This window comes from Ostrinia nubilalis, chromosome 23 (genome assembly GCF_963855985.1).
Source record: "Ostrinia nubilalis chromosome 23, ilOstNubi1.1, whole genome shotgun sequence".
Lineage (NCBI taxonomy): Eukaryota > Metazoa > Arthropoda > Insecta > Lepidoptera > Crambidae > Ostrinia > Ostrinia nubilalis.
In genome coordinates, this window is record NC_087110.1 from 8,572,935 (window position 1) to 8,598,363 (window position 25,429).

General features: G+C 38.1%; 1 protein-coding gene across 1 annotated transcript; it reads left to right on the top strand.

Moving 5' to 3' along the window:
- The first annotated feature begins 1,715 nt into the window (after positions 1-1,715).
- On the top strand, positions 1,716-25,329 carry LOC135083221 (uncharacterized). Its single transcript, XM_063977958.1, has 7 exons — positions 1,716-2,116; positions 3,817-3,882; positions 20,909-21,018; positions 21,597-21,713; positions 23,150-23,270; positions 23,690-23,795; positions 25,218-25,329. Exons 2-7 carry the CDS (start codon positions 3,840-3,842, stop codon positions 25,327-25,329), a joined length of 609 nt encoding a protein of 202 aa, XP_063834028.1. The 5' UTR covers positions 1,716-2,116; positions 3,817-3,839.
- The last annotated feature ends 100 nt before the right edge of the window (positions 25,330-25,429 follow it).

The window sequence follows — 25,429 nt, forward strand, 5'->3', positions numbered from 1 at the left end:
TAATTTTAACTAAAATGCTTATTTTTCTTCGAAATATTTTGTTTTTATTTGAAATCTAACTTGTCTTTATCAAAATTACAAATTTAGAGCCATTTTCAGTTTTGTTGTTAACGAAGCGTTGAATGGCGCGCCCGGAGAGGCTTAGTTCAAACGATCATTGCAAACGTTGTGATAGGGATAGAGACATGCGATTTTTGGTTTTACGAAGGTAATACGATAGAGAATAATACAAAGTAATAAAAACCACCGGTCATAGGGGCATTTTTTGGAGAAATTTATCAAATAACCAAAAAAACACGAATTTTTAAGCAGATTTTTTTCAAAAAGTATCATTTTTTATTATTTGTTGGCCTTTTTTGTGTATTTTATGTATTTTTTTAGTATCGCCTGTTATTTTGCATTATTACTGTTTTTATTTTATCAGGATATACCGCTTAGTTTAAAAGTTATTACGTTTTCTTTACAATAAGTAATTGGAGGAAAAAAAATCTATAAATTTTTTTAAAAAAATCTCAAAAATTTTTTGACCTCTTTTTTGTCGATAAAAATAGGTCTAGTTTCATCTATTTTCATATGTACACTTTAACGTGACTCACACTGTATACAAAATTATTTCTTTCTCGATAGGTACAATTTTTTAATTTTTAATCTTTCTTTTTCAATAATATATTTTATGTGGCCAAATACAGTTTCCCCAATTCAAAGCTATCGGGGAAAAAAGCACTTGTCATAAAAACCGTTTCGTTATTGGTGGAGTTACATTACATTACGTAGTTTTAATGCGATGCAATAACCAAACGCAAAACTCCCTCTGAGTTGCTGTTTAAAAAATTGAATTGCCCCAAAAACATAATATTTTGATAAAGGACAAAGATTTCCGAATTTTTTTGCATAATAATTATAATTAAAATAATGTAAGATTTCATGGTTTTCCTTTAATTTGATTTATCAAGTTTGTTATAAAGATAACGTAACGATCGATGTAATAAAAATACAGTTGTAATTTTTAACACATTTTAGTTGATTCGATTCCCGAGTGTGGCGTGTGGCAAGCAAATGTTTGAAAATCTTAGAATGCAGTTCAATTTCTTTTAAAAAAATATGAAAAAAAAGGAATGTTTTCTTTGAGTAAAATTTTCTATCTACAGTATTAAGACTAAGATTACTGAGAGTACTTTCCCCCTCCAGAGCCCCGATTACTCGGGGCTCAGGTGGCATTACAAAATTCCACCCTGCATAAAGTTTTTTTAAGTGTGTTATAATATTAAATATAAAAAAAAATACAAAAAGGTATAAAACATATTATTATTCTAAAGTTGGCTCGGTTCTTTATTTCTTAATATTTCTTAATTTTATCTTTCAAAAATTTGAGATGAATATAAATCATTACAATAAATCAGAGAAAAACCCTTCTTTATTTGAAATTCAAGCAATAATCAAAACGACCACGCTTTCTTTATATTCAATTATTTATTTCGGAAACTTCTTTTCTCCTTTTTAATTTAATATATTTTTAATCTTGCAACACTCTAATTCTGCTTAAATGTCACTTCAGCCCATTCTCTACTATTAGTCATTTAATTTTAAACTTTATCTCCAATGTCATAAAGGTAAAATTGATATAAGAATAAATGTGCTACAAAAACGAATTTGTATGCGACCCGCAGCGCAGCGTGCTAATTCTATCTCTTTCTGACAGTCATTCAAGTTGAGAAGCAAAGTCGTCGACATTTCTGCTGTGAAGTTTCAAAGTTTTCTGAATGTCTTAAAAAGTTACTTTACAGTTATTCATAAGTGTTTTACCGTAGTAATTATCCAATTTATTATGGCTCAAGTAGTTTGAAGTTGAAAATATGCGTGGATTCGTTATGATGACGTCCTGATCGGCATAAATAACTGTTTATTGTTTTGTGTAGGTAGCCTAGCCACCTACACAGTGTATGGTATTGCGGATTGTCCCAATGTGAAAGTGTTTCGCATAAAATTTAGATACCATTGTTCGTATCATTCCGGGTTACTTGGGAAAAAGTGCATTTGTGTGGCTTGCGTAACTTGGCGGAGTTAGCTATGTGTTTTTCTCAAGTTTCGTAAGAGTTTATGGGAAGACTTCGTATTGGTAAGTACAGTAGGTGCATATTTTGCCGTCGGTGCTGAATTTGAGGTCATAATAAATGAACCATCGGCTAATTACGAGTTATAAACAACTGTTGCTTGTTAGTATTTAGAAATATTCCAGTGAATTATGCTTGGTTTTAGAAAAACATGTGTTATCTCTATTTATATGGAGGTCATAAGTTATGTATCAATATCATCTGTAATATGATCTAATTATAGATAACAACATTTTCATCACATGTGTAGTCCTGTATAATATGCGTTATTATTTATTTACATAATAATCTCTGAATAATATAATACAGTTGAATCTCAATACTATATTAGCTGCCCACACATGTAAAATACTTAAGCTGGGTTGTACCATCTTACTTTAACTTTGACGAACGTCAAAAATCTGTCAAACTCCATACAAAAAGCACTGGTTATCATCATTATAGTTACGGTCAAAGTTAGGTGGTGCAACTCAGCCTTAGTAGTATCTTATTTGATGTACTTAAATTTGGCTATTCTTACCGTTAGATAATTCCTGGCAATAAGTGGTGACTGAGTTTGTTCCGGCGTTTCTTCTCAGCACTTGCCATATGTTTGTCTCGAAGTGCTGGTAGGGCCCAAAAGATATGGAGACATGTAAAGTGCCCCATAAGGGCTACCTTTTTTTTTTTTTTTTTTTTGACGTTCATAACTGCCACTTGTGGTCTAAACTGAATAAATGATTTTGATTTTGAAACTGAACTCTGATGAAAATTACATCTGGCATTTTAATCACTGACACTGGCTTGTTTCAAATTTTATTGATTTTTGGCTGAACTAAAACATCTATTTTCATTGTTGTAACATATTATTTTCTAACAAGTTAACACAAATCTCAAGTATTATTAATGTAACTCAATGTCAATCTTTATAATTGTTACTTAGATACTAAAGAAATATACTAACTTAATGAAACAAAACTAAAAAGTAACATGAATGAAACAGAATTTAACGAAGAAACATAGAAATAGAAAGTATTTGCAATTATGATACTAAGCTAGTGTTGTTGTTCATAAATGTGCTTTATTGTTATATTTTTTTCTTATTTCCATACTAAGGCTGGTTTGCACATTCTTACTTTAACTTTTACAAATGTCAGAAATCTGTCAAACTCCATACAAAAAACACCAGTTACAGTCAAAGTTAGGTGGTGCAACTCAGCCTAAACCAGTTTCTCTTTACATCACAAAAAATTACTATTTTATAAATCACTAGCTTTCCGCCCGCGGCTTCGCACGCGTGGACTATATTATCTACATATTTTACGGAACCCTATTTTTTTCCAAAATAAAATTTAGCCTATGTTACTCGTGGATAATGTAGCTTTCGAATTGTGAAAGAATTTTTAAAAACGTTCCAGTAGTTTTACCCTATTCATTACAACCAAACAAACAAACAAACAAAGTTTTCCTCTTTATAATATTAGTGTAGACTTGTTTTAAAAAGAAAGTGATGAATCGTTTATTAATGTTTGAAAAAAACACTTGGTATAAAAGTATCTGAACAGAGACATAACTTCACTATGTTATTTTAAGTGTATTTAAGTTTATTTTAAAACTGCTTAAAGTATGTAATCATCACATAATAATTTTATACAACTAGGTATATCTAATCGTAAACATGTGTACCTTAAATAAATTAATGAATAAATAACGTTTTAAATTCCAGATTGACAATTCTTCACGGAGAAGATGAACGTGCCTTTGCAAGAGAATGTTGCGCTGCTATCGTCAGGTAATCAATTATAATTTCACTTAGTATACAATTGATTGAATCACGAGTAATTCTTTTAGAGAATAATTGATTTCATTCTTTGCTGATTTGTACTGTTTTGCTAACATTACCACTGTGTGAAACTAAAATGCTGTTCAGTCACAGTGGTTTAGGCGAATTTAATTAACAAATGATAAATGTTCACACAAAATAATCCATCTAATTTCCAAAAGATTTTCGGCGATACGGCAGTTCAGCGTGTTGCCGTGACGTCAATGCAACGTTTTTTTTTCTGTCGCTAGTGTGATACCTATTGCATATTGCTAAACAGCTGTCTCCTCCAGAATTATCTGGAAGAGGTCACTTCACCCACAGTGGCAGGTCCGCCAAAATTGTTAGTCAATTGAGTTCGCGAACTAGTGACGTCATTATACGTCTTTCCACACAAAATCTGTGGAAGACTCGCGTTTTGACGAACAAAGTTACTGCATCTCTAATAATTTTAGGGCATATGTAGAGACGACCTTTAAATCGTATGCACAAGGAATATGGTACAGATTTGCTTGCCAATGAGGATCATTTCGATTTTTAGCTGTGAATGCAGATTTATAGGGCTAAGAAATCCTTAATACACAGTCCAAAAATTTTTGTTCTACGACAAAAATTGACGAAGTTATGGCCAAATTACTAAAAAAGTTCACTGACCGCCCGGCGCGGGGACGATGACGTCACTATTTCCGATCCGAACGCTGCCGGCGTACTGCGTGGATAGAAAATATTTTTTTCTAGCCAAACTATCAGTTTTAGAGAAAAACTTGTAATGACATTTATTCATCAGAATAAAGTAAGCTATCGATAGGTAATTTTTAAAAATAGAAATTGTGAAAAATAACGCAAAAAATCCATACGCTCATACGATTCAATGGAACGCAGAGACGCGATTGGGGTCTCCGCGGTGGTATATTTGGCGATTTATTCAAATAAAGTGTTCAAAAGTGTTGTCTTCTTCCAAGTAAAATATAAAAATGTATAAGTATTAATTTATTTACTTCTAAAAAAAAGGTATTGCTATGAAGATGATTTCGATGTACACGCAATACTTACCTGTTATTTAGTTTTTCTAAGTTAAACCTACGTACCTACCTATCTATTCGCCGTTCCCATGGGCGGGCCAGCTGCTGCAGGAAAGGACAGCTGCTCCCTCCTGGAAATCTATTTAATCTTAGCCTAGAAGCTGGGTATGACTCCTCCGCCCCCCTCCTCTCCCTAGCCCATAGAAACTGGTTATGACTTGACGACCCCCCTCCCCCAGGCCAGAAGCTGGGTAAGGCTAGCCCCTTCCCCCAGTCCATAAGCATAAGCTAGGTATGACTTCCCCTCGGCCAGAAGCTGGGTATGACTTACCCCCCCCCCCCCCCCAGGCCAGAACTTGGGTATGACTTGCTTCTCCCCCCCTCCCACCAAGGCCAGAAGCTGGGTAAGGCTTGCCCCTCCCCCCAGGCTATAAGCTGGGTATGACTTATCCCCCCCCCAAGCCAGAAACTGGGTATTATTAGCATCATATTATGTATTATATGTTCAATACAAACAATCATTAAGTTACACTCACCCCAACCGCGTCTCCGCATTGCATCGAATCCTATGAAAATGTGGTTTTTGGACATAGCGATACTTATTTTTCCCAATTTTTATTTTTAAAAATTACTGGTCGATAGGTTACTTTATTTTGATGAATAAATGTTATTAAAAGTTTTTTTCTAAAACTGATAGTTTAGCTGGAAAAAAATATTTTCCATCCCAATAGTACGCCGGCTGCTCTCGATTCGGATATAGTGACGTCACGCGGCCCTGCGTACGTTGACTTTTAGCGGCAAAAACGGCCTATGTTTATTACTTAATATCTTCGTAAGTAATGGTCCGATTTGGATAATTAAAAAAGATATATCTTTCTTATGTCTTAAAGATTAACGTAGATACTAGTTTTATTGAATTTTCTACAACAGTACTGATCCTCATTGCAAATTTTGACCAGGTAGCTCTTCAAACTTTCTGTGTCAATCATACATTTTGAACAACCATTTCATATTTAAAGACAATGAACAGTTTTAAAATACCTAACTGTCATTATCACCATTACGTCTCTGTACTTGGTTAATAGTTTTCACACATGACCCATTATAGTTCTTAAATATTCTACTATAAGGGTCATTATGGCTAGAAAGTATTATTGATACACCATAGGTTGCCTAATGTGCGATAGATAAACGAGGTATTTTGAGAATGCTATTCTTTATGTCTTACAATGGGCACAAGGTAGCATAAAAACGATAGTGAGACATATTTCAACAACTTACTTAACTGTAGAAAACAAGGGTGTATAATTTGCACAAATAAAAACTGCCAATTTTTAAAAGCGACTTTTACCAATGGGATTATTTAACTTTGCAATTAATGTATTAAGTTTGCTCTTACACAAACAGCTCAGTATTTGTTAGTTGGCGCGAATTTTTGAAAGGGCAAAATTCCTAGAATTTATATTATTTTACCAACTAACAAAATTAATCGACTGTGCCTTTCGATTCGATAAAGTCGCATAGGCTAAAATAGCGAAGCGATTACAAAATCTCGTCTACATAATAATATGATCATAATTATTATTGTCTAAACTTCTAAAGGCCCTTCTTCTTCTTGTCGTGACGACAACAAACCTACACAGCGTCAGCCCAAAACTCCGTCACATCACAACTGTGGCGTTGTCAGTAGCCTTCATTAAATCTTCCTGCGTGCAGTTGTTTGGGCATGCAGGGCACGACATCATGTGCTTCGTCGACTGGGGAACCAAACCAATTGCACTCCAAGTCCCCACCTAAACTACTACGGCCGACCTGCGTCCGAAGTCTATTTAGAGATTGCCATATAGTCCTGGGGAGATGTCCAGGCGGAGGACTCTCAGACATAGGGACAAAAGAGCAGGGAAGATCAGCTCTCTCACGCCATAACCTGCATCTCTCTTTTGACCGATTGTCATGAAGGAGAGTAACGCCATAGTAATTGTGTTATATTCCAGAGATGGAACGACTATGACATCGTCAGAAATATACGAAAGATTTATTATTACTTATAACATTTTCCATGTAAACTAATTTTCAGCTTTTCGCAAATCTAAGCTATGTATATCTGCAAAAAATTGAAATAGCATAGAACTTCTTATTCCACCCATTGCCAGATTTAGACTTCGCAAGTTACGATCATTGCGTATGTATTCCTTGTTTAAAAAAAACATAAACTAACAACGTCGCCCCCGTGCCAGCGCCAACTGAACGGTTTGAATACTTCAACCCCACGGGCTTCGGCGATCGATCTGACGCATGCGCGCAGCCCCTAGCCCGTACAAAGGCCAGGCTGCTCCCATACAAGTCGGCCCGTCAAAATAATACGTTTCTCGCGAATTTTGCACGCGAACCGCTGGCCGAAAATAAAAAACCAAAAAGAAAAATGAATAATCACTAAAAACAAAATCTATCTTCTTATTTTAAATTTTCAAACTAGCGTTTGTTTTTTCTGATTTTTTTAGTGGCTATGTATAGCACGTTCTAAGTTTAAAATGTGCGTGTGTTTTATTTTAAGAAGGATTTAGTCGATTTATTGTCAGTGGAAAAATGTAGCGGCGACATTTAAAAGGTATGTTCTTACTTGTAGCATTCGTTTACTTGTTGCGTCCCATTTTACCGCCGGGATTACGTAATTAGGAATATTTTATACATATTCCCCTATTTCTAACTGTACATTTTGCCATCTAATACCACTCCTTGCATAAAACCTGTAGTCTTGCTAGTGTAGTTTAAAAACGTTTTCAAATTCACAGCAAATGGTCCAGGTAGGATCCCCGATCAATAAAATGAAAATTATGTATGTATTCTGTATGTATCTAGAGACTGTTCATTTGGGATAGTTTTATTGCAGCACCACGTTGGGCGCCATTTAAATATTAGAATTTTGTACATTTTGAAGTACCTACGTTCTAAAAGTGTTTTGTTTTAAATGGCTCATTCTTCTTCTTATTGACACATAAAAAAGTCGAGAAAGTAAGTAACTATGTAATTAAAATCGTATTGCAATTTAATATTTTTATCATAAACCATTTTAGCCATACTTGAACTTCATTCTATTATGTCTTGTCGTCCATTCGATTGATGCACTTTATTTAATTTTAAAACTTGCATTTTTAAGGTTCTCCTTAATTATTTTAAATGCTTCAAAACCTTTGCATTTGCATGGCTCGCTTTGGCTATTTTTGTACGTAATTCGAACTCAGCAAAAAGGTTGTCTATTACGCAGTAATAAAATTTACAACGTTCGGCATCCACGAGAAAAATTAACGCAATAAAAAACCAGTAAAAGCCTTTTGGCAGCCATCGCGGAATGTTACGGCCCAATCAAATATCACTTAGTTTTATTTCGTGGCCTTTATGTAAATTCCTGACAAGATCCCTGTGTGGCTGGTGATTTGAATTTTATAACGTTTCCTATGACTATTCAGATTTTACAGTAACAAGATTCAGTCGCAGTCATAGATTCTGTTCTGTGGATGGTTTAAATATTGAAATTTAACAACCCAAAGAATCCTTTAGGCGTATTAGGGCTAATTCTCATTATGGCAACCGAATCGCTAATGGACTACAAAAGTAGTCCATTAATGAGAACATTATGGCCACTTCGCATTTTGGCTACATCTCAATCTATCTATGCTTAAAATTTGAGTCGAATTTGGAGCTTCGTTCTAAAATATGCACCTTTGATTAGAAGAATGGTATTTTTAAATTGGAAAAAACTTATGTCATGACGCTGGTCTACCACAGCTTCGGTACTCTTGAGCCATCTAATGACCAGGAACTGGAGGTTTTCATGCCGCTTCATTCTTTCTGTGATGTTTGGCTTATACTGATCAACTTTATTTAAGTCACCGCCTAGGGTACAACTTGCCACGGTTTTCAGTCGGTCAATGGAGGGATCTATCAAGAAGATGATTAGAATATTATCTTCTGTACATTTGATTGAACTAATAACTAGGTATTATCATTTCCTCAAGTAATTTTTGGATGGTAGAAATAGGTTCTTTTGTGGCCTAGTCTAGTCATGGGTAAACTTAGAAACTTCCATTTTGAGGTATAATAAAGAAGAAACTGTTTAAATTCTGATTCTGTCTGACCAAGGGCAAAACCGTAAAACTAAAACCTACACACCCAAAAACAAAAACAACCAAAAACCGAAGAACTTCAACGGATATGCTTGTTAAATCTTTTTGTTTATGATTTACAAACACAATACCAGCGTCCATTGTCTGTTTCTAATTAGTATAACTAATCCAGCGTAGTAAAGGCCGGCAAAACACAAAGAATAAGCTAATGGTCGAACATTAGTTACGCTCTTACGCTGGATTTGCTAGTACTGACGACAGCACATCAAGCTTGACACTGTGAGTTCTTATGTGATTGCAATAAGTCCTACTTTACAACAAAAATGTGTAGTATGCTTTTGGCTGTTCCTACTCCGCCCGTAGTCATTTTGCGATGGATAGAGCTCATTTTTCCAAAACATAAATGGATTAAAATGCGCCATCATAAGCAGATTTTTACAAAATTATATCTACTTACAACAAAGCTATATTAGATACCAACTGAGCAGAACCTTTCTCAAATTCCCAATGCTATTTGCTCCCAATCGTATTCGCTCTTACCAGTTGGAGCCACTGTAGAGTAAGGTCCTGCCACTCACAGCTCGCCTGTGGTGCCACTGAACTGAAGAGTAAGGTCCTGTCACTGACTCGCCAGTGGTGCCACTGTAGAGGTCCTGTTATTCGCCAGTGGTGCTACTATAGAGTAAGGTCCTGCCACTCACAGCTCGCCTGTGGTGCCACTGACTGACCACTTGCCAGTGCTGGTGCCAACTGTTAAGTATAAAAACGATAGCCCTCATTGCGATGCCCATTCCACTTAACTTTGGCTTAACCTTAATACCTACCTATGCCTCATTTGCGAATCCTCGGTGATCCCATCAAAGAACATTTATTTCGATATGACCCAAAATAGATTGAATCCGTTTTATCAATAACAAAAACAGATAAGGGCTATCTAATCTGAGATTCCGTACATAGCAAAGATTCCATAGATATTAATGTACTGACGACAGATCAGCCTATACAATTTTGTTTGCAAAAGCGCTCGTATTACAACTATGATAAGATGCCGTAGTGTTTACGTTGATGTGCCTTTGTACGGAGTAGCACGTTAATCCCCCTTTGGAAGTAAATCCCTCCCTTAATACGTTATCAATTAGGTTTGTTTCCTATGTAATATGATACGGAATGTGCCATGAATGCTGTAACACGGGTAACCTATTTACATCGTAGATTCTACTAAACGTGGAGGTATATGTACTGGTTAGTGCTAACTTATTGCTTGTATAGCTGAACCTGTCTTCTGTCTTGAAAACTAATATAGCTATTCGAGTTAGCAAAATTGGAGTTGTTCTATGGCGGGGATTTAATTATATTTCGAGGTAGTCAATTATGGTCATAGGATTCATCTCTTACTAAGAACAAATCATAGATTTTTTCAGTGTTGTTACAAAAAAATTAAACGGATGTTAAAGACGTGTTTAAAATGTAATTTCCATACAAATGTCAATTTAAACAAGTATTCAACGCCAGTTTAACTTTTTGTAATAAGCTCCTTTATGTTTATCTAATGAACCAGTAGACTGCTTATTGACGCTTCAAAGTAGCTTCGAATGGATGACATTTCACATCCATCCTCCAACCTAGTTTCGCATTTTTAGTTACGATCAAAATATCACAGTTACACGGCTGAGTTGCGCTCAGCAGCACTATAATCTAGTGGAGCTCACCCTTTTTGTCACATGAACGCTCCATCAGTGTTCTACGCAGCAGGGAGCTCTAAGGGCGAACGGATACGCATCCATACCATATCGGACTAAATTCATGAAGTTTCTTCTTAAATTTTTGGTACATTAACGGAAGAAGTTGATATGGATTTCTTTCGGCTCTTGTGAGATTAGGTGTACGAAACTCTATACTTAATACTACAGCAGGTTGTTTGTTTCATCTCATTCCCGAAATCAGAACAGTTTCAAATTCAAATTCAAAACGTTTATTGCATGTCACATTACAATTTATATGTTGTTGCAAAATAGAATGCAGATGAACCAATAATGCGTGAATCAGTTCTCTTGTTTTGAATAAGATAGTATTGGCAATAAACCCTATAAAATAAACTAGTTAATGAAGACTTGGCCCAATTACTGAATACTGCAGCTTTGATGGTCTAACTATAGGTAGCCTGAAGTGCAGTTTAAACTTGCCATTTGACATTTCCTTTTACAGCCACCGTGTATATTGGCAATAAGGTCCCTTTACGAGGTGTAAACAAATCGTTACGCCCTGTATCCGTGCGATTCGCGCCACAGTGTAGAAAGGCTAGAAAGACATCGTTCGTTCGTGTCAGCCAAATGACGTCCACTGCTGCATAAAGCAGTTAGCTACTTCCCGCGACCTCATCAGACATACGACAGTTTAAGTCTTTAATTGTGTGAAGATAAATAAGAGTACAATAACTCACATTAAGCCGGACTATTTCATCCACGCCTAGAGTACTAACGATATATCAAAGTAAATAAACACTGTGGCATCTTCAGTGTCAGTCTATCTGGGGACATAATTGTGCCAAGAAACTCTGTTACTTCTGTTCTTATCTGTCGACGACACAGATGTGCTTATTTTGTCCTTCATCGATACTTGCTGATTGGTCGCGGTTCTTACTCTTGCCTTTCTGCACTGTGGTGACAGAATACGCGATAAAAGTATAATATCCGCGCGTAATCCGCTGCCGGCACGTACGGTGTTATGGCGAACGTTAATTAGATTCCTCAAATGACGCCCTTAGGCTTGACGGCTAATAGCCGTGATGACACCGTTTAAAAGGGATTCATTGATAAAAACATTCGATTTGATTTTTAATAGCCCCCGACGAAAAAACGACGGGTTGTTATAAGTTTGACGTGTCTGTGTGTGTGTCTATCTATCTGTGTGGCATCTAATCTTTATTTTTTAAATAGGATCGAAATTCATATTGACACAGTTATACAACTAATTTTTACAGGCTATGGATTCAATAAGTGTTTCTCTAGCTCAAAGATGTACGAGAATTTTCATACTTTTATTTACACACATTGGAAATCTAGAGTAACATCATTTTGATGTAACATCAAATGTACAACATGGAATTCAATAAAAAAGATATTGACTATTGATAGATCATCAAAAGTATATCACTTGATTGGTGGTCTCTTATTACCGACTTACCTTTTCAATACTCCCTAATCCCATCTAGTCTTCGGAGTAAAAAAAACATAAGATTATCGATGGTTATACAGGATAACCAACGATTTCAGGGACATTAAATAAATTTCAAAACACCAGAGAATCAGTGTTTACACCTTAGATGTAACGTCGCTTAGGTCACTCACATACTCAAGAGAATTTCGCCCGTATTCACAAACTATGACTAAAACTCATTAAAACTCATTAAAACTCATTTATTTCTGTAAATAGGCTTAAAAAAAGCACTTTTACACGTCCCAGTATTAACCCTACCACTGCTTCAGGACAATAAATGGGCCAGTGCTGAGAAGAAGCAGCGCAAGAAACTCAGTCACTATTGTCAGCCTCTTTTTCAAAGGTTTACATGCTTTAAAATGTACAAAGTTATAAATATTTATGCGAGCTAGGCAGTAACGTATCCCAAACATTTTTATCTTTTAAATAATCATCGACTTTATAGTAGCCCTTTTTCATTAAGGTACTTTTAATATGTGCTTTGAATTTATGAATGGGTAGTTCTACAACAGTTTGTGGTAATTTATTAAAGAATTTAATACATTTTCCCATAAATGAATTACCAATCTTATGCAATCTGAAATTTGGAACGGCAAGTTTATTTTTGTTTCTTGTATTAAAGTTATGCAAATCGCTCTTTTTCGTGAATTGCTCTATATTTTTGCGGACATATAAAAGGTTTTCATAAATGAACTGTGAAGCTACTGTCAGTATGTTTATTTCCTTAAAAAAATCTTTCAAGGAAAATCGGGGTCCAAGGTTATAAATGGCCCGCACTGCTCTCTTCTGCAGAACAAACACAGTTTCAATGTCCGCGGCTGAGCCCCACAACAATATGCCGTATGACATTATACTATGAAAATAGCTAAAATATACTAGCCTTGCCGTTTCAATGTCAGTTAATTGCCTTATCTTTCTCACTGCAAAAGCAGCCGAACTGAGCCTTTTTGACAAAGTTTCAATATGAGGACCCCATTGAAGTTTAGCATCTAAAGTGATTCCCAGGAATGTTGTGGAATTTATGCTATTTAATGGTTCATTCTTCACCATTAATTGCGTGGAAACCTGCCTCACATTAGGTAAGGTAAATTTAATGCACTTAGTTTTGTTTGCATTTAACAATAAGTTGTTAACAGTGAACCAATGTAGAACCTGTGAGAGTGTGTTATTAATATCGTCAAAATTTACTTTACCTCTATCAACTTTGAAAATGAGAGATGTGTCATCAGCAAATAACACAATATCACACAGATCTTTTACAAAGTAAGGAAGGTCATTAATGTAAATAAGAAATAGCAAAGGTCCCAATATTGATCCCTGCGGCACACCCATAGTAAGAGGTGCTCCAGAAGACTCAGTTCCGTTAATACAAACTTTTTGTTTTCTGCCTGTGAGATACGAGTTCAGCAGATCAAGTGACTTATTCGAAACACCATAATGTCGCAATTTGTTTAGTAAGGTTTGGTGGTCTACACAATCAAACGCTTTTGAAAGATCACAGAAAATACCAACAGCGTCCTTTTTACTCTCCCAAGCATCAAAGACGTGTTTCAATAGTGCTACCCCAGCGTCAGTAGTACTTCTACCTTTCGTAAAACCAAATTGCTTATTGTGTAATAATTTGTTAAAAATGAAGTGAGATAGAAGTTGGTGGAAAATAATTTTCTCGAAAATTTTGCTAAGTACTGGTAGAATAGAAATCGGTCGAAAATTAGAGGGGTCACATTTGTCACCAGCCTTGAACAATGGAATTATTTTACTTAACTTCATTAAGCTAGGAAAGCAACCTTGATCAATACATGTATTAAAAATGAATGCAAGGTGAGGAGCTATGGTGTCAATAATTGTTCCAATTATACTGACGGAGATTCCCCAAAGGTCCTCAGTTTTTTTCATATTTAATTCTCTAAAGGTTTTAATTATTGTATTACAATCTATATGCCTGAACTGGAGCAGACACTGGCACTCGGTGACATTAGATTTTAAAAGAGACTCTGCAAGAACTGGTGATGAATTCAGTTCTTTAGTTGTTTCAGACGCAATATTGGAGAAGAATGTCTCAAATGTGGTTGCAACTTCTGTATCGGAATTTAAGTCTATCTATTTAAGTTAAAATATTCGTCAATGCTATAAAAACCATGGCTCAGTAACCAATTTATCAATTTCTTCTTAAATACATTCCCTTCAAGTACTTTTAGTTCTTAAGGTCAGACCCCAAATAGCAAATCATTTCAACACAACATACTGAATTCTGAGAGCACTTTTTCCTGTGCGTATTATCCAACTGAAACCAAACCCACATTCTTTATCGTCTCAATCAGCTGTCGTATCTCGTGACGATACCTGATACCCGATTTACTTTCCCACAAGAAAACTCGTAGACGTACGATTTTCCTGCATTCTCACCTGTTAATGTAACTGTTTTCGTTTTCTGCTCGCGTTTTGTAGTTGGATTATTATTTAGTTTAGTTAACGAATGTAAAAATGCCAGTATTGAGTTGTCATAGGGACTCCAAAAACTGATGGCCTAATTAATTAAAATGATAGAGAGTAACACGAAACAAACACATATTTTATGACATTTATTGGGAATATTGCATTCGAAAAATGCAATAGTGCAAAGTTATCCAAAGCAGTCCCTCGGTAAATGATAGTTCGTGGGTTTGTACAATCTAGAGCGTTTCTAGAAGTGAAAAATCTAACCCATCACTGCTAATCTGTCTATTCAACAATAACAAATAATAACATGTTTGATCGTGGTCTGGTATAACTTTCATCGAATCAAAATGTTGTAATTTTCTTCAATTTCATAATTAAACCGATTTTCCTCGGTAGAATGTTTTGACCTGCGACCTTTCTATTTGTATGCCGGTACGACAATGTCACAAATGAACATAGGCACAACAGGCAAACCCCTGCCATGCCGCAATATTGTGAATTCAAAGCTCAATAGAAATAATAGCGACACAGGCCATTTTGCGGTGGACTTTGTTTCTATAGAAGCAGCGGGGAATGGTTAATTTTGAAGCAGAAAAATTGTGTAAACGTTATTTTTTTACCCACATTGAAGGAGCTCTTGGTATGCATTTAACCTAATGAATGTGACGATCAGATTGAAGTGAAGGTGGAGGCTGGAGGCTCACCCGGAATCCTCAAACATAGAGGAATTTGATATCTTACCTCCAACTGCTGGAAGTTGGAATACAACAATGCTGATAACATTGTTGTTCACTCATGATTGATTTGATATAATATGAAGTTGCATTCTCATGCATCCTCAGGATAATTCAAAATTCAAATCAGTAATATCAACCAATTTTATTATTGTATCAAGTTACCATACCTTTTCGGAATATAATACCCGTTCGGAAAATAGTATCCTATTTCACAGGAAATCCCTCTCAAATCATGTTGGGTTATGGGACATTTTGACACCTGTATAAAAACTGGCTCACTATTGATCCCTTTGAGTGTAAAAAAAGTTTGTGATAGGATATTGCGTATACCTACCGGACAAAATGAGTGAGAGAATGAATTAACTGAATAGGTGCTTACAACCCATTTTTGAAAGATGTTGTATGAAGATAGGTACATGGACTTACAACTTTTAAAAGCAAATAATACTCCTTCAGACCACTAGACAAATCATCGGTAGGCCACGTCATGTAAAAAATCTTTAAAACTGTTTTTAAGGTTTAGCAAACATTGAATTGTAAATTCTTCTTTTTGAATTCATTTGGTTTTAGCACTCGACTCGAAACCTAAATAAGAACTAGGTTACGAAACCATTCATTTTTGTTCACAGTAGCAGTCGCAGGGGGGCAGTCCCGCAGTCCCTTTTCCCTTTTGGTCATGTTTTGAAACTACAGAATTTACATTGCTTACCCCTTTGATGCAAAGGACAAAGCAAAAACCAATATTACTCTCGTGTAGTGCTCTCACATAATAATATAGCATTGCACGCATTGTTCTTTTCTCACTTTTTTAATAAAATCTAACTCAACCTCTTTTTAGGCCGAATTTGTTTCAAATTCGTTTACTTTGCAAGTAGGCTTATAAAAGCTCTTTTACACGTCCCAGTATAACTTTAATCCTACCACTGCCTCGGGACAACACATGGGCCAGCTGAGAAGACCGGCATTATTTCAACTGGCAGACAGTGGTGACTGAGTTTGTTGCGGCGCTTCTTCTCAGCACTTCCCAAATGTTGGTCTCGAAGCGCTGGTTGGGCAAAAAGATTATGAGACATGTAAAGGCTCCTTAAAAGAGCAAAACTTTAAAGGGCTTTTTAATTAGTCTTTTTATTTCAATATTTGATGATTTGTAAGCACTATTTTTAATAGTCCATGCAAATAAAGGAATTTTGACTTTGAAGCAGCGCAAGAAATTCAGTCGCTATTGTCACGCCCGTATTCACAAACGATGCTTGCTTGAGTGAAGCAGCAAATCGAACGCACAGCTTTGAATAGAGCTCTGTGATTAGTTCGTGTGTCACCCTGTGCGTCCACGCGCAATGTGAGACCTCATAGTAATGTTTGTGAATACGGGCGTCAGCCTCCTTTTCAATGGTTCACAAAGTTGTTTCGATGTACTCGTAGGTAGCCTTTGTGTAAGATTTGATTTTGAAATAGGTTCTATGTGGTGTCAGGTTACGCTGGCCGCAGCAGGGCTGTAAGCCTTGACCTAAAACGGTAAATGGGTCGCAGGCTGACAGGTCACTCCGCAGGCAGGGCGGATGCCGCGTTGTCTCGCTTGTCGGCGCCGCCATGCGGAAATATGTACATTTAAAATTGTATGGGAAATGTTTTGTTTGCAGACCGAGCGTTATTAACTTCTATTGTAGGCTAGTTTTCAGTTATTGGAAACTTGTTGCTGCTGGAAATGGAGTGATATTTTCAGAATATGTAACAGCAGGCTTTTATTGTTTCTCAGTTAGAAAACATAATGCTTCGCGAATGATATTTCGTGTGATTCTGGGCTCTGGCAGAGTAAAATACGACAACTCTCAGATGTCGAAAAAAGCGACCAAGAGAGGTTTACGCGAATATCAGCCCGAACCCGTCTGACCAGTGTGGGGAGTTTTGGCCAAATCCTCGATTTGCCTCTGGTAAATGAGAAAGGGTAGTGCTCCTGCAGCAGTGGAGACTGAACGACCTGACAATGATGGTAGTCAAATTCTGAGTTGGATTGTTTCCTGCATTGCATACTTTTCTTCTTCATTAAATTACTTCTATAATATCTATTACATCGTAGACTTAAAATATGGGATAGTAGAAATATGGGATACCGTGACAACGCATCGTATGATATGGCAGCGTAACCTTGGTGTCAAGCTTAATTAATTACGGCTAATGATATTAATATCATAGTTTGCGGCCCTCCAAGGACCCTATATGCCAAAAAAGAAGAGCCAGCCAACTGATACTTCTAAAGTAATTCAAACGTAGATTCAAGACCGATTTGTTAAATATCATTATTTGTGCTAATCATACTTTAAATCTATTTTTGATTGTAAATGACTTATTACTGGTCTAGTTAAGTCATCAGTCAAGTAATTTATTTTCTAAATAGGCTTTTATAAAGTGTTTTTATGAGATTGAGAAAGTCCTTACACATGTTATCTAAATAAAGGAGACAAGAAGATGTGATGTGAGAAAAGTTTTTGTTGTGAGACTTGTTTATTTCTTCAAGTCAAATCTTGTGATAGTTAGTGGACAGTGTATGAATAATATTCAACCAGTATTGATTGACTGTTCTATTTGGACTGTGCTACCGGTCAAGTTGTTAGTGAATTGTAAAATTAATATGTGTCGTCATGTTACTTAACTATTATGGGTCTAGACAGCATTGGGGGCAACAAGGTTAATAACTAATATGATAGCTCTATATCTATCAACGCACAGCCCAAACCACTGGACGGATCAGGCTGAAATTTGGCATGCAGGTAGATGTTATGACGTAGGCATCCGCTAAGAAAGGATTTTACGAAACTCCACCCCTAAGGGGGTAAAACGGGATCCACGCGTACGAAGTCGCGGGCGGCCGCTAGTAACTAATATGATAGCTCAAACTAGCCTAAATTCTCGATCTGTTTTATCGCAATTATGCATCCAAAATAACTCCTTAATTGCGAAAACCACAATGACAATTTTATTTAAGCTGTTAGATTACTTTGAGCGTTAATGAATACAAGATGGGAAGTTCGTTCGTTCGTTTCAGCCAAATGACGTCCACTGCTGGACAAAGGCCTCCCCCAAGGTTTTCCACAAGGTTTTTCTAGGTGGACCGACGATCTGGTAAAGGTCGCGGGAAGAGCCTGGATGCGGGCAGCGCAGGACCGTTCATTGTGGAAAGATGGGAAGTACTAATCACAAATCCGTTGGTTAGGGCAACGTAGAATAAATCCACCGCCAATCTTCCCGTGGATGTCATAAAAGGCGATTAACGCAGCATAACATTTTGCAAACATCAGGGAACCCTGATGCCTTCCAAATTTTGTCCCTGTTGTTGATGAACGATCATGAAACCTATCTGGCCAGCATGGGAAGTGCAATGTAGGCTAAATCCATTGAAGTAATAGTACGTAGTACATTATAACTCAATGGCTAAGTCTTCCATTTGCCTCTAGTAAATTGAGATACAGCGCAGGACCGTTCATTGTGGAAAACCTTGGGGGAGGCTTTTGTCCAGCAGTGGACGTCATTTGGCTGAAACGAACGAATGAACGAAATAGAGATGGCCGTCCTGCAGTGGAGACTAAATGAGCTGATGACGATGATGGTACTGCATTTCATCAATTAATGCTGACTGTCAAAAGTTATCAGCGTCAGCTACTGTGTTATGAAATCCGTTTATGACGCGTTGATATAAATATTTATCATCAGTAACGTCATAAATCGCGTCGATTTGCGATAAACATTGAACATTCAACTACATTTCTATTATGATGATGCGTGTATGACATAAATAATTTTATTTATAAAATATATTGACCATAGTTTCGTTCGTGAGAATTATTTTGTCAAAAATGCTCTTAGGGTAGCGTACGAGCAGTAGTATTATTAAAATCTAAAAGGTTTCTTTTTTCAATTATGACCACTAATTTGTGATAAACACGTTATTTACTAATATTCCAATTCACTTCTTAGTTAGTTTGATAATTTGCTAAATAATATAATTGTAATTAAATAAGTTTTCAATTATGTAATTAATACGAGTAGCTTAGCGTTTCAATTAATTTTTTACCCAATTATGATTATAATTTGTTTGTGTTACTTCGAATTCTCTAAATACTATGCACGTAGGTATAGTGATTTCACCAAAATAGTCCAGCAATAAACGATGTTCAATTCAGTTTTTTTGCGTGAAAAGTGGTCTACAAGTTCTTACAATATTTCCGCACAGTCCACCAGAAGCTGGTATGCAAATATTGTTAACATTATAATTTATAACATTAAAAAATAATAAATTACATTTTGGTTTGGTTTGTTGAAACTAGTAACCCTCGAATCGACAGTCCAATATTAAAAGTAGGTTATTGTTGCCTTATTTATAAAAAAGGCAGTGAGGAATTTGCAAGTTTTGAGAACTGAAAATCAATGGTATGGTGACATGAAAACAATGCTCTTGTTAGGGGTCATCATCATCTTTTCATCCACAGGATGTCCACTGCTGAACATTGGCCTCTCCCAATTATTTCAGATTGGCCAGTTAGAAGCGGCCTGCATGCAGGGGCTTCCTGCAACCTTTATAAGATCATTTGTCCATCTAGCAGGCGGACGTCCAAAATCAATAATGTACTTACATCAAAGCATAGTTGGAAGCGGCTTACTCCAACCCTAATAAGGTCATCTGTCCTTAATAACGTCCCAAATCAATGACACGGTATAAAAAATCAAAGCAGAACCTTATTAAAAGTTCTCATCTTTAAAACTCAATATCTCAAGTTAAAGAGCTCATATGCAGACGCCGCCTCAGTAATCCCGCGCTCATCTGCCCTACCCGTCCGGGATATCCGACGGCCAATATCCGGTCCCGGCAGCTATCGGCCAGTCGGGCTTATTGCCGGGAGATTAGCGTGCCGATGGCTCACTTCTAGGCATATTAGCTTCTAGATATTGAGTTGAGTGCTTGGGATAGAGATGGCTAGGAATATTAATGAAGTCTGATGCATTTAAGCTTTTAGTTCATGAATGAATCATGCATGATTCTTTTTAAGTATATAAAAAGTTTAGAAAGGGTTTTTTAGGATCATCTGATTGTACTTTGAATTCAATGGTGACAGCAAAAGATGTGTTTCATACATTTTGCAAACAATGTTGTTCATACATGATACGGGCTGCGTTCATTTTAACTTGACCACAGACAGTATTTAGTGTGACCATCCGACCATCTTCCATGTTTAATCTTCAAAATAATTTAGAAGTAAATAGATCGGATGATCTTTTAGAAATATACTCTTCAGTCAATGTACTGACTTTATGGAGTTACTGTACTGCTGGACGTAAGACCCCTAAAAAGCGCCATAAAAGACAACGTTCTCCTTTTTTACTTTTTTATGGTTATGTTTTTCAACATACTGGCTGACATTCAAAATGAAGACCTATTGCTTACCACTAACGTTGCTTGTTGCAGACGAGGGCGGCGGCAGCTCAGACACCCGCTCCGACAGCAGCGAGGACGAGGTCACGGAACACGTGCCGCGGTCCACGCCCCCACCAATCATGGCTGCCGCTAGAGCACAGGTATACCTTCAAAAGTGACAAAAAAACAAAGATAAATTTCGTTCGCAGGGAGAGAAAGAGATATTATGCTGCATCAGACACAGGTATAAGTTACAAAACTCTTTTACAGGGAAAATACAACCTCTCGCTCCCTGAGAGAGAGAGAGAGAGAGAGAGAGACATGCAGCTAAACGCCTTGATCATGACAGCAGCAGCTGCCGCTTGATCACGTTCATTCAGCCAAAGTAGGTTAACTGCTAGACAAAGGATTCCTACAAGGATTTCCACAATCAGTTCTTGTTTTACGCTGCCACATCCAGTGGCTTCCCGCCACTCTCACAAGAAAGTCAGTCCACTAACTTTGAGGTTTGATTATATGTATAGCTTTTTTTGGTCCGTAGTTGACATTCGAGAATATTTCTACCTCAGAGAATCTTGGTAAGTTGGCCATGTAAGGCATGGTAACAAAGTTTCTCCTCTTTGTTGATGGACTTTAATTGGACTGAAGTAGTAAAGTAAACATTGAACCATTGATTGTAACTTCGAAAGTTGTCTACCATTGGAGTGACGTACTAAATATTTAACCATGGTGTCCCCAGGTGCCAACCATCAGCGTAACGCCGCACAGTCCAGGCGTGCTGGATGACAGCTTACAGCAACTCCGGAGGCTACATGCGGCCGTACAGCGTATGAGAGCGGCGCCATTGCCTTTACTGGTAAGATAACTGCCTGCTTGATGGTCGGACTACGCTAGCGACAATAGTCAAATGACGCACTATTTATTCGCTGTAAAAACGGATTCTCTTTTAGATCAGCTCATCTCTCAAAGGGAACAGGGAATATTACCTGTAGGCCTAGGCCATGCGCGCCAAGACAAAACTTTATCGGGGCATTTTATCGATTTTACGCGATAAGCCCACACATTTATTGTCTAAAATCATCGATAAGATTTTATCACGATGCGCATTCTAGCCCGGCTGGAGGAGTTAGCGGAAATATTTAGTTTTAGTACCTAGTCTTTTTGTGCACAACTTACGAATAATCCTTTAAAAATCTTGGTTAGACTTAAGGTTTCTGGCAGGCAGCTAATAATAATATGATCTGCTGTTGTCCGTTACCTTTGAATTCTTGTTTGTGTTGACACAATTTCATATTCACTCATGTGATCGACGAGCAATCCTCTTTCCTCTACCTTATATTAAAAATGGTTTCTTACCCATTTATTTCCAACAATATCCATCCCCATCCCACCTTCGTCACTTGACTGTCAAGTCATATTCATAAGCAGATAAACATTAATGGAATCTCTTAAGACGCCGTCCAAGTTCGCAGGAAGTTCGTAGACGTGTCTTGAAAGGTCCTGTCACCGTAACCGCTGGATGGGGCTATGAATATTCGTAATACATGAGCGACTCAGTTAGTGGGAAATAATATCCTGTGTATTTTTTGCCTGTCCCAATTTCACTGTTTGCGAGTATAATCGCGTCGATAAGTATGGCCCGCTCAGCTGAATGTACAGAATGTAGAGAAAATGAAGAATTTGCCCTCACTAAAGATTTGGGTTAAAGGTATTTTCGAAAATAAAACTTGTGGGGGGTGGGTGCGAATATTGTATCTAATGGGGAACTATGACTTCTCATATTGTACAAATGAACTTATGTTGTGCTTCTGATATAAAGTGTTTTTGGGTCGATGTCTTTCTGTGCCACAAAATCCCACGCAGACAAAAATAAAAATCCGTCTGGCCAGAGTGGGGAGTGGAGGCCAAATCCTCCATTTGCCTCTGGTAAATTAGAAAAAGTCCTGCTCCTGCAGTTGAGACTAAATGACTTAGGGCGGAGTCGATCAAACAAGAGAAAATATTAATCTCAGAATCGTCAGTTTTGACATATTTCCCACACTGAAACTGTCAATGTGCCAGGAGTTATCCTCGGTTAAAAGTTTGGTCGAATCGGGCCTTAGTCATAATTCAATACTCAATCAATGACATCAATACTCAATATTTTATTGCATCCATTATGTACTTAAAATTAGAACATTATGGGCCCTGTAGGGCACGACAATTCATTTTCCTCAGCTAAATTAGAAAGCGACGTGTTGCTGCAATGGAAACTAACCGATCTGATGATGATTACGATGTTTTATTTCGCAGGCAACCGGCAGCAGTAGACTCAGCACATCATGCCCGTCGCTGTGCAAAGATGGCGCCCCGGAAGCAGAGTGCTCTTCACCCACACACCTGGACTTCTATCCGCAGAGCAGGAAAGGCAGTGGTGAGTTACTTGCTTGAAGTCGAAAACCTTAGGGCCTTATTACAAAAAAAAAATAACCTGCGATGAACCTGGTATAAAATGACATTTCCATACTAAATGTCACTTTAAAGTAGAGTTCAACTAGAGTTTAACTTTTTGTAATAAGAGTTAGGGTTCGATCTGGTCTTCAAGCGCTTCTCGCAACCTTCCCCAGACCGTCGGTCCATCGAGTTAGACCCCTGCTTAGTGTAGGCAGTCTACATTCGATCCTTGGTCGTCACTCGTTAACTGCTTTTTTTGCACTGCCTACTAAAATTTTCTGTTTGATCCAAAGGTCAACCGGTAGACTATGCTATACGGCATTAATTTCGCCTTTTGCACTGCAATTTTTTGTGTAAAATAAAGTTTAATAAAACTGTATACTTATTCATATCTAACAGTGTGTCTATCAGGCGAGTCGCGGCAATGGGGCTTGTGGGAGCGCCGCGATGAAGGCCGCAGGAGTTCCTGGGCGGCGCTCGAGCCCACCGCGCACAGGCAGCGGAAGTAAGTGCTGCTTGATTATGAGCCTTGTGGCTATCGCACTAGGGACTGAAATATCAGGCGAGTCGCAGCAATGGGGCATCGGAAGTAAGTGCTGCTAGATTATGAGCCTTGTGGCTTTAGAGATAAGGTTGATGTCAATGGGGCTTGAGGGAGCGCCGCGACGAAGGCCGCAGGAGTTCCTGGGCGGCGCTCGAGCCCACTGCGCACAGGCAGCGGAAGTAAGTGCTGCTGGATTATGAGCCTTGTGGCTATCGCTACAGGGACTGAAGTGAGTCGAGTCGCAGCAAAGTCGCATCGGAAGTAAGTGCTGCTGGATTATGAGCCTTGTGGCTATCGTAATAGGGACCGATTGTCAGGTGAGTCGCAGCAATGGGGCATCGGAAGTAAGTGCTGTTTAATTATGAGCCTTGTGGCTATCGTAATAGGGACCGATTGTCAGGTGAGTCGCAGCAATGGGGCATCGGAAGGTAGTGCTGCTTGATTATGAGCCTTGTGGGAATTGTAATAGGGACTGATTGTCGCAGCAATGCACAGGCGTGGAATAAGTGCTGCTAGATTATGAGTCTTGTGGCTGTTGTAATAGGGACGATGTCAATAGGGTCTGTGGGAGCGCCGCGACGAAGGCCGCAGGAGTTCCTGGGCGGCGCTCGAGCCCACTGCGCACAGGCAGCGGAAGTAAGTGCTGCTGGATTATGAGCTTTGTGGCTATCGTAATAGGGACCGAAATATCAGGCGAGTCGCAGCAATGGGGCATCAGAAGGTAGTACTACTTGATTATGAGCCTTGTGGCTATTTTAATAGGGACTGAAGTGAGTGGAGTCGCAGCAATGGCGCATCGGAAGTAAGTGCTGCTTGATTATGAGCCTTGTGGCTATCGTAATAGGGACTGAAGTGAGTCGAGTCGCAGCAATGGGGCATCGGAAGGTAGTGCTGCTTGATTATGAGCCTTGTGGGAATTGTAATAGGGACTGATTGTCGCAGCAATGCACAGGCGTGGAATAAGTGCTGCTAGATTATGAGTCTTGTGGCTGTTGTAATAGGGACGATGTCAATAGGGTCTGTGGGAGCGCCGCGACGAAGGCCGCAGGAGTTCCTGGGCGGCGCTCGAGCCCACTGCGCACAGGCAGCGGAAGTAAGTGCTGCTGGATTATGAGCTTTGTGGCTATCGTAATAGGGACCGAAATATCAGGCGAGTCGCAGCAATGGGGCATCAGAAGGTAGTACTACTTGATTATGAGCCTTGTGGCTATTTTAATAGGGACTGAAGTGAGTGGAGTCGCAGCAATGGCGCATCGGAAGTAAGTGCTGCTTGATTATGAGCCTTGTGGCTATCGTAATAGGGACTGAAGTGAGTCGAGTCGCAGCAATGGGGCATCGGAAGGTAGTGCTGCTTGATTATGAGCCTTGTGGCTATTGTAATAGGGTCGATGTTAATGGGGACTGTGGGAGCGCCGTGACGAAGCCGCAGGAGTTCCTGGGCGGCGCTCGAGCCCACTGCGCACAGGCAGCGGAAGTAAGTGCTGCTGGATTGTGAGCCTTGTGGCTATTTTAATAGGGACTGAAGTGAGTGGAGTCGCAGCAATGGGGCATCGGAAGGTAGTACTACTTGATTATGACTCTTGTGTCTATCATGA